The following is a 13,493-nucleotide window of genomic DNA, read 5'->3' as shown; positions in this document are numbered from 1 at the left end:
GTTATATATAGTTAAAAAAAAAAACAGTTAAATGGCTTAGCGTTATTCTTGATGATGCAGGACAACGTCCAACTTTTGTCCTGTCTTGAATGTTGATTGAGTCTTGGTATGGCAGCTAGCACTAGTCCTCTTCCCAACTTTGACCGGCAATGAATGAACCCTTCTTCTTCCCGCCTATATATACTGATGATGGTTGGATGCATAATTAGGGTATCCAAGACTCAACTCTCTCTCTCTCAAAAGAATGGCTAATTTTGGGTGGAGTCCTTATTTCTCAGTACTTGGGGCACTGGTTCTACTCGGGTTGCTGTTTGGAGCACCAAACGGAGCAGGTAAACCAACAATTCATGTCCATGGTACCGTTTGAATTGCTCACATCTCGCATATGTTGTTTTTGGCTTCAAAACAGATCTCATTTGCCACTGATGAAATTCTTGTTGGGGTTTTCAGTTTTCAAGGACGTGAAATCACCCTTAAAAAATGCCCTCTCTAGATTATCTCTTACATGATAATTTTTTCTTTTTTTTTAAATTACTCGAGTGCTCTGTTAGAACATTAATTTGGAAACTGTGCATTTGAGATGGATAGTGAGGTCCTTTCTCTTTTCTATTGTGCCCACCCTGGCCCGGTGAAAGCCTATAAGAGGGATATGGGTCAGGGTGGACACTATGCCCCCAGTCAGTCTCTCTCTCTCAAAGAGGTCCGCCATCACTTTCATAGTCATGATGTCCCATAACTTAGTGACGTTCACAAGTTGCTTACTTGCTATCATATTGACCTTGTGGGCCAATTAAAATGTCAAAGTAGCGTTGACAAAAGACAGTTAAAACTTTTACCTGATCCTGTCTCTAACACAGAAATATCTTTTTTAGAAAAGCTTGGTGTTCTTTTAGAAATATCATTCAAAAAGTAGGACTCTAAGTAAACATTTATCTATATAAACCCTTTATCACCAAAGAGAGCAACGGAAATATGATAATTGAAAATATGGGTATTTTCAACACTTTTTTTTTTTTTGCAAATCCAGCCATGTGGATGTTTTTGACATGATGAATTTGCTAGGAATGAACCATTGGATTGTGTATTTTGGATGAAAAAAATACCATTTTTAATGCTTAAATATTTATGAAGAATATGAGCCATTGATTTTAAAGCTTTAAAAAAACTCAATTTATGCATCAAAGTTGGATGATTCAAGAGCCTTTCTTATGAAACCAAGCATGCAGATCGCATATGTATGGTTAGATTCAAGAGAAAAGACTAAAAAAATCATGAAAATTGTGGTTGACATATAGTTCTCATATTCTAGTGATTCTATATATACTAAATGAAAACGTACCAATCCTACCCACTAAATTTTTTTTTATATTATTTTGAAATTCTGACCTTTCAGATGTGTTAAACATGATTGATTTACTAGAAATTGACACTTAGATAATGTATTTTGGATGAAAAAATGGTATTTGAAGTCTTATAAATTTATGAAAATTGTAGACTATTGATTTTTGAACCTTATAAAAACCTATCCATGCATCGGAATCAAATGATCCAAGTGTCAATTTCCAGTAAATCAATCATGCTGAACACACCTGTAAGGTCAGAATTTCAAAAAAATATCAAAAATTGATGGTCTCAAGCAGTCTGTTTCCAAATGACAGGGATGTTGTTTTGTAGCTGCCCAGTGCTTTTATATATATATATATATATATATATATATATATATATATATATATATATATATATATATATATATAGAGAGAGAGAGAGAGAGAGAGAGAGAGAGGTAAGTGTGAAATGATAGGTGCTAAATGAGTTTTGATCGTACAGATATGAACTATGTAATTGATTTTAGAAAGGTGAGTTTTTATAAGGTTTGAAAAATCAATAGTCCAAAATCTTTTGTAAATTTTTGAGGCTCCAAATATCATTTTTTTTTTATCAAAAGCACATGATGTAGATGTGGGTTCCTCGTAAATCAACTATGCGCAAGACATTTATGGGGTCAGAACTATGAAAAAACACCAAAAAGGTAGAAAACCTATTTAGCAAGTATCAATTTCACACCTACCCATCTCTCTCTCTCTCTCTCTCTCTCTTTATATATTTATATATAGGATTTGAACTTGCAAAAAAGTTAATCGACACTCAACATCTTTTTTGCACAAAAAGAGTCTTACCGACACTATTTTAGCGCCAATAAAAGTCTTTTTAAGTAAAGAGAGTCTATCATGCCGCACAATGTGTAAGTGACCTTCGTTTGAGCACCTACCGAGTGAGCAACTATGTATCTCTGGCTATATATATATATATATATATATATATTTTTTTTTTTCAAGCGGCAATTAGTAACGCCATCATGGTCAAATTTTTAATTAAAACTTTAATCGATAAAAATGAAAACCTGGCGTTGATTATTTCATGCAAAACATGTTAAATTAATGACCTCACCATTCATTAATTCACAAAATCATCATTAATTTGAAATGTCATTATCTTCTGCAGAAGCTCAGTCTGCGGGAGTATGCTATGGCATGAGCGGCGACAACTTGCCACCTCCGACAGAAGTCATCTCCCTCCTGCGATCGAAGAACATCAAGAAGGTCCGACTCTACGACCCAAACCCGGCAGCCCTCCAGGCGCTGAGGAACTCCGGCATTGAAGTGAACGTGGGCGCCCCGAACACGGATCTCCAGCGCCTCGCAACTGACCCGTCATTCGCCGGCTCGTGGGTCGCAACGAATGTCCGGGCATACCTGCCGGACGTCCAGATCCGATACATCACCGTCGGCAACGAGGCCTTCCCCAAACCCGAGGCCCAGTACGTGGGTCCGGCCATGCTGAACGTACTAAACTCCATTCGCGGGGCGGGTCTCGGGGGTCAGATCAAGGTAACCACTGCGGTGGACACGCAGGTCATCAGTGGCTTCCCTCCCTCCTCCGGCGTCTTCACTCCACAGTCCATGCCCTTCATGGGGCCCGTCATGAATATCTTGGTGAGCTCGGGGGGCCCACTCATGGTTAATGTGTACCCTTACTTCAGCTACGTGGGGAACCGCGGCTCCATCTCGCTGCCGTATGCCCTCTTCACTGCCAACTCGGACGTGGTCTTCGATGGCTCACTCCGGTACCGGAACCTCTTCGACGCCATCGTCGACACCCTCTACTCGGCGATGGAGAAGGTCGGCGGCGGTGGCGTCCCCGTTATGATCTCGGAGAGCGGGTGGCCATCCGCCGGTGGTGCCGGCGACGTTACCAACATCGGCAATGCGCAGACGTACAACCAGAACCTAGTTAACCATGTGGGTCAGGGTACCCCAAAGAGGCCCGGGAGGCCCCTTGAGACCTACGTCTTTGCCCTGTTCAATGAGAACAAGAAGCCTGGTGATGAGATAGAGCGTAACTTTGGGCTCTTCTACCCCAACAAGCAGCCGGTTTACCAAGTCAACTTCCCTTAATTAAGTTGAGGACCAAGGGGTTTAATTAGAGCCTTGGTTGATGAGATGTGAGGTTTTTATTTTGGTTGAATAATAATAACCAACGTTGCTCTGCTTGTTTGGAAGGAGCCACGTCACCTTATGTTGAGATGTTGCAAGTTGGGTCTGACTAACCCGAATTTGTCTATCAAAAAATAATAATAATGATGGTGATGATGTAATAATGAAAGATGTGATCAACTGAATAAATGTGATGCAAAGAGTCAAATTTTCAGGTAAATGGTTCGTGGGCAAGTTTCTTTCTTTTTTTTGGCAAGGGCTTGGAAGTGTGGGGCCATATGCGTTCAAATAGTCGGGATAAGTGAATGTTAGGATTTTACTTTTTCTGATTAATTATTAGAGATGAAAATATTTAAAAGAAAAATGATAAACAAAAATGAAAAATAAAATTTCGACAGTGAAAAGCTGGGGTTGGGCATACCCCTACCAGATTTATTAAAGAAAAACTAAGAAAACAATATTACAATGGGGAGAGCCAATCTAGACTCAGAGTTTGTCCACAGAAGAAGATGCTAAATAAAAAGACCTGATTAAGACTCCGGTCCAGACCTGAAGGTCCGATTAATACCTGGAGCCGGGTATAGTTTGTGAAATTTTATAATAAACATGATCCTGACCTGAGTTTCAATTAAGACCTTCAAATTTTTAATGCAAAAATGATTAAAAAATATTATTTTACCTATGATGGCCCGAGTCAGGTTCATATAGTTCTTATTGGGTCCGGGCATGGTTTCTCTTATAGTGGGTCTGATTAAACCTAGGTTTGGACTTGATACCATCTCTAAAAAATGGTGTCAGGTCTAGTTCTACCTGGGTTCGAACTAAACTCAACCGGTTGACACCCCTAATTCTGCCCCCTCCCCAGCATAGTGTGAACATAGATGATTTTTATAAAATAAAATATAAAAATAAAAAGTGTTCTAGACATTATTGGGGGTGTTAGACATTATGGGGGTGTGTGTCAGTTGAAAAACGTGATAAATATTATCAATCAAGTATGTTTGTAATTATGTATAAAATTTCATTACTTTGTTTTTTGAAAAATAAATATATATTTTATTTCAAATAATTATTATTTTAAATTAATATATATATATAATTACAAATAATCAATTAAAATATTTAAGTTTATTTAAAATTGATCAAATTTTAAATAATAAATACATACAATTAAAAACAAACATGCAATCATTTAATATACGTGAATTACTGCAACCACCCCACCCCTACCAAGCATATTCTCGTGGAAGGGTCGAATAAATATTTACTCTCTTATAATTGATGATGGTTCACTTTGTTGTCAAATCATTGTTTTGGAGGCACACTGATCGGTCCTACCCATCAATTTCTTTTTTGGAACCATCCAAATTTTAAGCCTCCAAAATGGAATTAGTTCTTAGTGTTCCAACTTTTTCAATCATGTTTGCCAGCTTGCCACAAATTAACCGAACCATCTCTCTCTCTCTCTCTCTCTCTCTCTCTCTCATATTGAAAGAGGCATACATTGAACAAATTGAAAGAGAAGGAAGTCTAGTTCCCCTGGTTGAGGTATTCTCTGCTTGAGAGTCAAACTCTAGAGGGCATGCCTGTGAGTTTATCAAGAGTGAGTTGCAAGGTGAGGCCAATGTGGTTCGATGCTAGGTGGATTCTGGGTCAGAAAGATTAAGGCCGTGTTTGAAATCTTGGAACTGGTATATGACTTAATGCACTTGGTAAAAAATTGGTCAAACTACCAGCTGGTGGCTGTTTGGAAACTGGTATCTGGGATGGGATTGAATGCATTTGGGATGAGAGGTGGCATTGTATTTACACTAAAGCAAGGAATTAACTGCCAAATCCAGGATTTGGCTGCTGCCACTTCCTGAAATGTCATTTCCCATCCCAGCTATTAGTTTTCAAACAGGGCCTAATAGATAGTCAAGGAGATATTGAATGTTAATAGGTTTGATCTAGGGGCTTCAATGTTAAAATTATATGTTTTTAAATACAATATTACTTTTTGAGGTAAAAAAAAGGTAACTTTGATAGCTATATAAAGTTTTTGTTTTAAAGGTGTTTAAATTTTCAATTCTCTCCAAGTTTAAAAGATTTGTAATGCCCAAAATAGTCTTGTATTTTAAAAAGTACTATTACTTTAATGGTGTTTTAGTCATTTTCATAGGGTTGAATTTATCTTATGTTAAGGTTTAATAATAAATTAGCATATATATATATATATATATGACTCACTCAACAGAGTTTGGTTGGTAAAGCAGCATGCTTCTTGGTGGGTGAAGGACCAGACTTTCCAACACGCCCAGTCTCCTAACCCAGTCTTGGTTGCCTTAACAATTCAATGGTCCCACTATATATCACGTCCCACTATATATCAAGAGAGTCACTGTCTTCTTGATTTTCAAGCCCTAAAAAAATTACTCATATAGCTAATTCCTACAAAATCAAACATGTATAATGCATCCTTATGATCAGATACTAAGAAAAAATAGGCAATGAAAGTCTAATTATTTTTTGAATTTATAACCCAAAGAAACTGTATCCGGCACAAAGACCACATCACGCTGGCTCAGCCTGCCATACCTACGGTGGTTGTGCCATCAGTGTAAAACTTCGACCCTAGGACCCTTTTCTCGAGGAACCATGATACCTATTGGCTTGCGCATAAGGGCAACACCCATGAGAATCGAACCTTGACTGCCCGTCTAGCAGCCAAAGCCCCACCCCACTACGCCAACCCCCTTGGGACAATAAAAGTCTAAGTTTGTGAGGTGATTTTGTAGGATTTCAGTCATGGAGATTAAGACAAAGGAGGTTTTTGTTTTATTTGTTGTTTTCTTATCACTTTTCTCCTTTACTTTCCTCAAGTTTTGTTGGTGTCCATAATTCTCAAAGCTCTAGCTAAGAAACAAAAAGACTCGGCTAAGGACTTAACAGAACTCTTGTGCTGCTATACATTTCATTTGGACTTGAGATACAACCATGGACCTAATCGCACCATTCATGAAGAGTTCTTCAATCACAGGTTGGTTGGATCTGGACTCTATTGGCTCTTCCAATGATCTAAAGATTCTGTCATCTCCAACTCGAATAAATCATGTTAATGTCGGGTACCACAATTGAATCGGGTAATACAGTCTCAAAGAGTAGATAGCTTGGAAGAAAATCATCCAAAGAGAATACCAGCAAAATCTCATAAAAGAAACATGAGAACAGTATTTCCAAAGAAGGCTGGAACAGTTAACCCCAGAAGAGTTTCAAACTTTGAAAGAAGGTCACCCAGAAAAGAGAAATAGAGAAAGCGTAATGAGAACAATACTTGGCCAGTCAGCTATCACCTTCTAAACTCCAAGAGGGTTATGAGGGTCCAGAGAAAATATATGAGCTTGATCAGCATCGATTGGCCTGACCTTGACCTTTGCCACCACCACCACCACCACCACCCCAGATGTTCAAGTCTTTGGAAATCAAATTGGATACCGGGATTGGATAGGATTGCCAATTCCAAAAAGGGAGGTCGAAGGAGGCATTGATGAAGCAGGTATGGAATGACTTTCAAGCTGAACCCATACAAAAGCATTACAAGCATTATTTTCAGTGTGTCTCTAACAGGTAACTACAGAAGAAATAGAGTCCTCTGCATTCCCAGAAGTAGTGAAAACCTATCCAAGAACAGCAATCTTGATGTATGCCAAGTGGTGAAAATACAGTCGATGAAGACTTTGGCCTGAGGCAACTTTTTTGGGAACCACCATAATGAGGATTTCTCCTCATCCGAACCTGTATGACTTGCAGTCAGAAGATGGTGATCCTAGTAATGGCTGGACAGATGAGCTTGATGATGACCCAAGTCTCTCTACTTGGGATTCAGATTCAGAACTCCTAAACTTAGACAGTTGGACCTTTAGCGTAATACCAAAATCAAAATGAGAGGATTTCAAGTCATTTGGATTACCTCAAGACCATGCATCCACCCTTTGGGTCAATTCAAGCCTCCAACACCCTAGCAAGGTGGTCGAAACCCCCTTGTTGGATACAGGCCTTGAAACCTTTGATCTAGATGTCTTTTTCTCTGGTCTGACGTTTAATGCAAGTACCCCTTGTGTAGTAGAAGAACAACTATCGGGTGAAAAGGCTGACAATGGATCCAGTCAAGGGGAACAACTGGCTAGAAATACCTAGACCTCTGGATGTGAGTCTAACCTGGATTTGGGACAATACCATTTCAATATTTAAATAAAAATGAAAAATAAAAAACCCTAAAACATTTTTGTTTTTCTTTCTTGAGATGCTACAATTCTCCTCCAGATCCAAAACTTCCTTGTGTGCGAGGATGGGATCCTTAAAGTTTGTGTGAATCCTCCTTTTTTTTGTTGATGCTTCTTATTTTTATTCAAAAATCTAAAAAAATGAGAACATTTCCGTAAAACCTATAATTTTTTAAGATTATAAATAAATAAATAAATCATTTTTATCCTCAAGTTAGAAATGTGTTTCTGACCTTTAAATTTCATTTATTGATATTTTACATGCTCAATTGCACATTTCTTGCCAATAAAGGCATAATTGATATTTTTAAAATTATTTTCAACAAATAACTATTAAAAACATTTAATCTATAATGAAAACTACATATTTTAGTAAGGTATGATTTGTCAAGGTGTTTTCACATTGTTTTGAACTTAACTAGATGTATTTTGGAAGTTTGAGAAAGAAATTCTATCAAAAAAGTATTTTGGTCATAAATAATTTAAGTAGAATATTTTAATCAAATATCATTTATCAATTTAGAAGTACAAAAATAATGAACTATTTAGAGTTAGAATAGTTATTTTGTTTCAGCAAAAATATAAGATTTAAATTTGGAAAAGAAATAAACTTTTAAAATGGACCCAAGGTCTCTATGGGTTTGGACCCAAATGGATCGACCCCAAATTAGGGTTTTTTTTACGTATTTTATGATAAGAAAAAGTTTATAATAAATTCTATTTATTCTATTTTGAAATTTAAAATGAAATACACATATATTATATGGTACAATGGTTGTATTAATTCTATATATTTTAGAAATTGAATTAGGGTTTTATATCATAAAGGATCCAAACCGGTTTGGGGAGGTGGGTGGGGCCCACTAGGGCACCCCAATCCCCATTTTCCCATTATTTTATCCCCATAGAGGTTGACACCTCTTTCTTCCTTTCATTCTTTTTTAGGTTCTGAGAAAAAACCCTCTCTTCTCTTCCTTTCTCCTAGTCGACTCCCTTGCTTAGGGGGATTTGTGCCAGATTTTTCTTGAGATTGGAGCCATCCATCGCTGCTACAGCGTGAAGGTGAGTACCATCTCCTTCTTCATTCTCTCTTTCTCCTTTTTTGAGGGGTTTTCTCCTTGCTGATTTTACTTAAATTGAGAATTTATTGGGATTTGTGCCATTTTAGCCTTGGGAACTATGTTCCTAGCAAATCTGAGTAATCCCACAGTGCATTGACGTGTTGAGGTTTGTATTCATCATCTCCTCCATTGTTTTTCTATTTATTTTTTATCTTTTTTCTTGTCGATTTTTCTAAATAGAGTTTTTCTTGATTTTTATGCCTTTTCCACCATTGGGTAGCGTGCAGCCGTTGTTGCAAAGTCCTGAGATTTCCATGCAGACGCTAAAAGGTGCCTAGTTACAGTCATCCAACGAGCCTTGACGGCATGGGTGTTGTTCAGGGCTGATTTTAGGGAAATCGCCCTACCTGATTGTTGTTTTCATTGTGTATTTGCTTTCCAACACTCTATCGAATTTTGTGCTTTGTTGGAGAAGTCTCCGACAATGAGAGGACGGTCCAGCTGAACTGATTATTGTTGTTTTGTTACTTGGTGTTGCACACGCATATTGTTAATGCCCTACAATATTACAAATATCATCTTAGAGGACTAGGCGAAGAACAGGTTGTTACAAACTTGAGAAAACTATCGTACCCATTATGATCTCTCTAGATCCAGACTTTTGTTTACATTTAAATTGTTAAAAAACATTAAACGTTACTTTTCTATTCTAGATCATTACTCCTTTAAAGACTTGTAAGTACTTTGGAATGAGATTTTCTTGTGGATGATGTCCTTTATTCAATGCAATAGTTAGGAATATGATTGCAAATCTCAAACTTTTACGTAACTCCTCAAATGTCTAAGCCTTTAAATAAATTGTCTTTTGTATTTTTATATGTGATTTTTCTTAGAGTAATAACTACAATCGGGTTGTGTTTAGGGATGATTTGGTACTGCATCTGATACTGAGAGGTTAATATACATTTGCACTTGTGCTCAGACAGGTTGTCAAGTATTTGGAACGTGACCGTAGATGAACTCGTTGACACATTACCCTCGGGAGTCATGTAAAACTTTATAACAAATGAAAATTTTAAATTTTTTCAAAATTTTGGATTTTGAAAAAAGTTTTAAAAGGTTTAATTTTTTAGGGATGTTATAATTTCAAAATCCAAAAAAATGAAAAACTTTAAAAAATGTAGGCTTTTGTGTCTTTTGTAAAGGAGTCGAGTCATGCATGGACGAAGGAGAGCCAAAGTTTAAAAGAATTTTTGAAAGGCAACATAACTCATCTCCAGACATTAGGGAAGATAGTGTAGAGGTTAACCTACGCACTCCAGAAGATCCCAAAGTGGTCAGAATATAAACTTCTTTGAGTCACTAATAAAGAAAAACCTTGATAGACTTTCTAATCCAAGATAAGGATGTGTTCACATAGTAATACTAGGAGATGTTAGGCCTGGATCCAAAGCATGTTCAGCACTCCATTATTTTGTACCAAAATGCTAAGTATAACAAGCAAAAGTTTAGGAAGATTGACCCTAGGGTGGAACTCAAAGTCAAAGCTAGCTTAGAGGACATGTTTAGAGTCAAATTCATTAGACTCATAGACTATCTTGAATGGTTAGTCAGTATTGTAGTGATCCTAAAGCCCATTGATAAAGTTAGTGTTTGTATAGACTTAAGAGACCTAAAAAATAGCACACTCGAGGATGACTTCCTTCTCTCTAACCTTGACCTCATAGTGGATAGCATTGTGGGACATTAGATGTTCTTGTTTATGAATTTTTAGGATATAATCAAATCAAGTTAGCTATCTCTTACCCGCTCAAAACAATGTTCACTGCACCCTGGGGACACATTTTGTTACAATGTCTTACATTTTGTTCTGAAAAATGCTAAAGCAACCTATTAGAGGGCTATGGTTGTCATCTTCCATTATCAAATACATGATTATCTAGAAGTCTATGTAAATGATATCCTAATCAAGTCTAGGACTAGAGAGAGTCACCTAGGGTCTTTAAGAAGGGTTTTCGAACACCTAAGAAAATATAAACTCTGAATGAACCCTTAGAAATGTATATTTGGTATCAAGTCGGTTAAACTTTTTGGCATTATTGTTAGCAAAAGGTGCATAGAGATATATCTTTCCAAAATTAAGGCCATCACTAAGATGTCTCCACCGACTACTCTAAAACAACTTTAAAGTGTCCAAAAAAAGATACAGAAAATTAAAAAGTTAATCTCAAACTTATCCACTAGGTGCGAACCCTTCAAGCTTTTGAGAAAATGATGAATTTATTTGGGATAAAGAGTGTCAAGCCTCTTTTGATAGATTCAAAGAATGTCTCTTGAACCTACCTATTTTGAAACCTCCTCTCATAGTTAAACCCATGCTCATGTGCATATTCGTCAATGATATGGCCCTAAGATGTCGTCTTGCTCAATATGATGATGATAAGAGGATCTATTACATAATCAAAACATTTGTAGAATATGAAAAAAAATATAATATATTGGAGAAAGCATGCTTAGCTTTGGTTTGGGCGACTCAAAAGTTAAGACATTATATGCTAGCATGTGAGGTTAAGGTAATATCTAGGCTTTATCTGATAAAGTATATTTTTGAAAAAACTGCCTTAACTAGGAGAATTGCAATATGAAAAGTGTTGCTCATGAAATTTGACCTCAAGCATGTCTCTCAAAAGTAAATCAAGGGGCAAGTCATAACAGACCATTTAGTTAACCTAGACCAGACCCGAGTTTCTACTAAGATTCACAATTTTTCAACGTGAAAACCTCTAAAAAAGCACTTAAGGAGTATGGATCAGTTTGGTTGTGTAATGTTTATTAGATTTGTGTATGTTTTTTTATGAAAGATCTGGACATATTTGGATCTTGGATTGATAGTTGTAGACAACCATTTTGGTGGAGGTTCGACCAGTTGACACTCTTATCTAGGCATACTTGAATTTACTTTCTTGAGCATAAATATGAGGTTTTTTCACATTTTTAAACATTTCACAAAATGGCTAAAAATAAATTTTTAAATGATATTTTTATTTTTTGCACTTATTCAGGAAAAGAATTTATATTCAAAGAATTTAAAGACTATCTCAATTTACATGGCATCACACATCAAAGATCTTGCCTACACACACCACAACAAAATGGCATGGCCAAACGAAAACTTTGACACATTATGAAAACCACTAGGACTTTATTAATAACAAATCAAGTTCCAAAAGGTATTGGGGTAGAAGTTGCCTTAACTACTACCTATCTCATTAATTAAACATCATCTTCTTCTTTGAAAATATAACTTTGATTGAAAAACTTGTTAAGTTATCTCCTGACTACTCTAAATCAAGGGTCTTTGAATGCAAATATTTTGTTTTCACCAACAAAGGTGATAAACTCTCCCCTTGAGCCATACCTTGTGCCTTTATAGGTTATGCAGATAATCAAAAAGGCTATATGTGTTTTGATTTTCAAAATGAAAAATTGTATATATCAATAAATGTATTCTTCTTAGAAAATGAAAGTTTTTTTTAATTGGAAAAGCCCAAGAAAATAACTGAATATTCTTTTTTGATAGATTTGACTTCGAAATCCAATGAATATGATCATGAATACAATTTAGACGATGATCAAGGTATTATTGATTCTGAACTTAATGTTGATAATGAAGAGCAAATCCATAGGGACATTAGTTTACAATATTCAAGACGTAGAGAATCAAATCTTCCATGTGCATTAGAAAAATACTGTGAAGCACAAACCAAAAAGGTCATCCAGAATTTCTAGACCTGAAAATTTTATGTCCTATGAATCTTTTTCACCCACATATAAGGCATTTATTGCATTAATATAGTCATATGTAAAATCGTCATCCTATACTAAAGCCAAAAACCATATTGAATGGGTAGAAGCCATGAAGGCACACTTGGACTATTCAAGATATTCCTCTAGGCAAAAAATCTATAGGTTGTCGGTAGGTTTACAAAGTTAAAATCACGAGTGACGGAACTCTTGAAAGGTATAAAGTCAGATTAGTGGCCAAGGAGTATGCCTAAGAGTATGGTATCGACTACGAAAAAACTTTTGCTCTAATTGCTTGAATGACTACTATTAGGACATTGATAACTTTAGCCGCTATTAGAAAATGACTCATATTTCAAATGGATTTGAAAAATGTTTTTCTCAATAAAAATTTAGTTGATGAAGTTTATATGAAAGTTTCACCTAGTATTAGTATCCTTAAAGGTAAAGCTCTTCACTTAGAAAAGGTTCTTTATGGTCTTAAACATACATCAAAAGTCTGGTATGACAGGTTTAGTCATGTTATGCGTGATATTAGATTTCAATATTGTTTGACTGACACTGCTTTATTTATTAAGAATTCTGATGCAGAAATTATTATTATTTTTCTTTATGTGGATGACATAATTATCACCGGAGATGACAAACAGGGAGTTGAAAACATTAAAAGGCTTTTTAAAACTCATTTTGAAATGACTAATTTAGGGTTGTTGAGATATTTCTTACACATTGAAGTTGCTTATTCCCCTCCTGGGTATTTGTTATCTCCATCTAAATTTGTTTTTGATATTGTTTTCAGGTCTAAAATTACAGATGATAAGAAAGTACACTCCAAAAGTTGTCAACATCAAAATGAGAATCGATGATGGAGA

General features: G+C 36.1%; 1 protein-coding gene across 1 annotated transcript; it reads left to right on the top strand.

The window, feature by feature from the left end:
* Nucleotides 1–212: 212 nt before the first annotated feature.
* LOC149843656 (glucan endo-1,3-beta-glucosidase-like) lies at nucleotides 213–3,714 on the top strand. The gene is made up of 2 exons (XM_089999997.1): nucleotides 213–332; nucleotides 2,503–3,714. The coding sequence occupies exons 1-2, from the start codon at nucleotides 245–247 to the stop codon at nucleotides 3,453–3,455; spliced, it is 1,041 nt and encodes a 346-aa protein (XP_089856123.1). The 5' UTR covers nucleotides 213–244; the 3' UTR covers nucleotides 3,456–3,714.
* The last annotated feature ends 9,779 nt before the right edge of the window (nucleotides 3,715–13,493 follow it).

Source organism: Nuphar pumila, chromosome 3 (genome assembly GCF_984573655.1).
Source record: "Nuphar pumila chromosome 3, dmNupPumi1.hap1.1, whole genome shotgun sequence".
In the NCBI taxonomy this organism is placed as follows: domain Eukaryota; kingdom Viridiplantae; phylum Streptophyta; class Magnoliopsida; order Nymphaeales; family Nymphaeaceae; genus Nuphar; species Nuphar pumila.
This window is presented reverse-complemented; position numbering and strand designations above follow the sequence as displayed.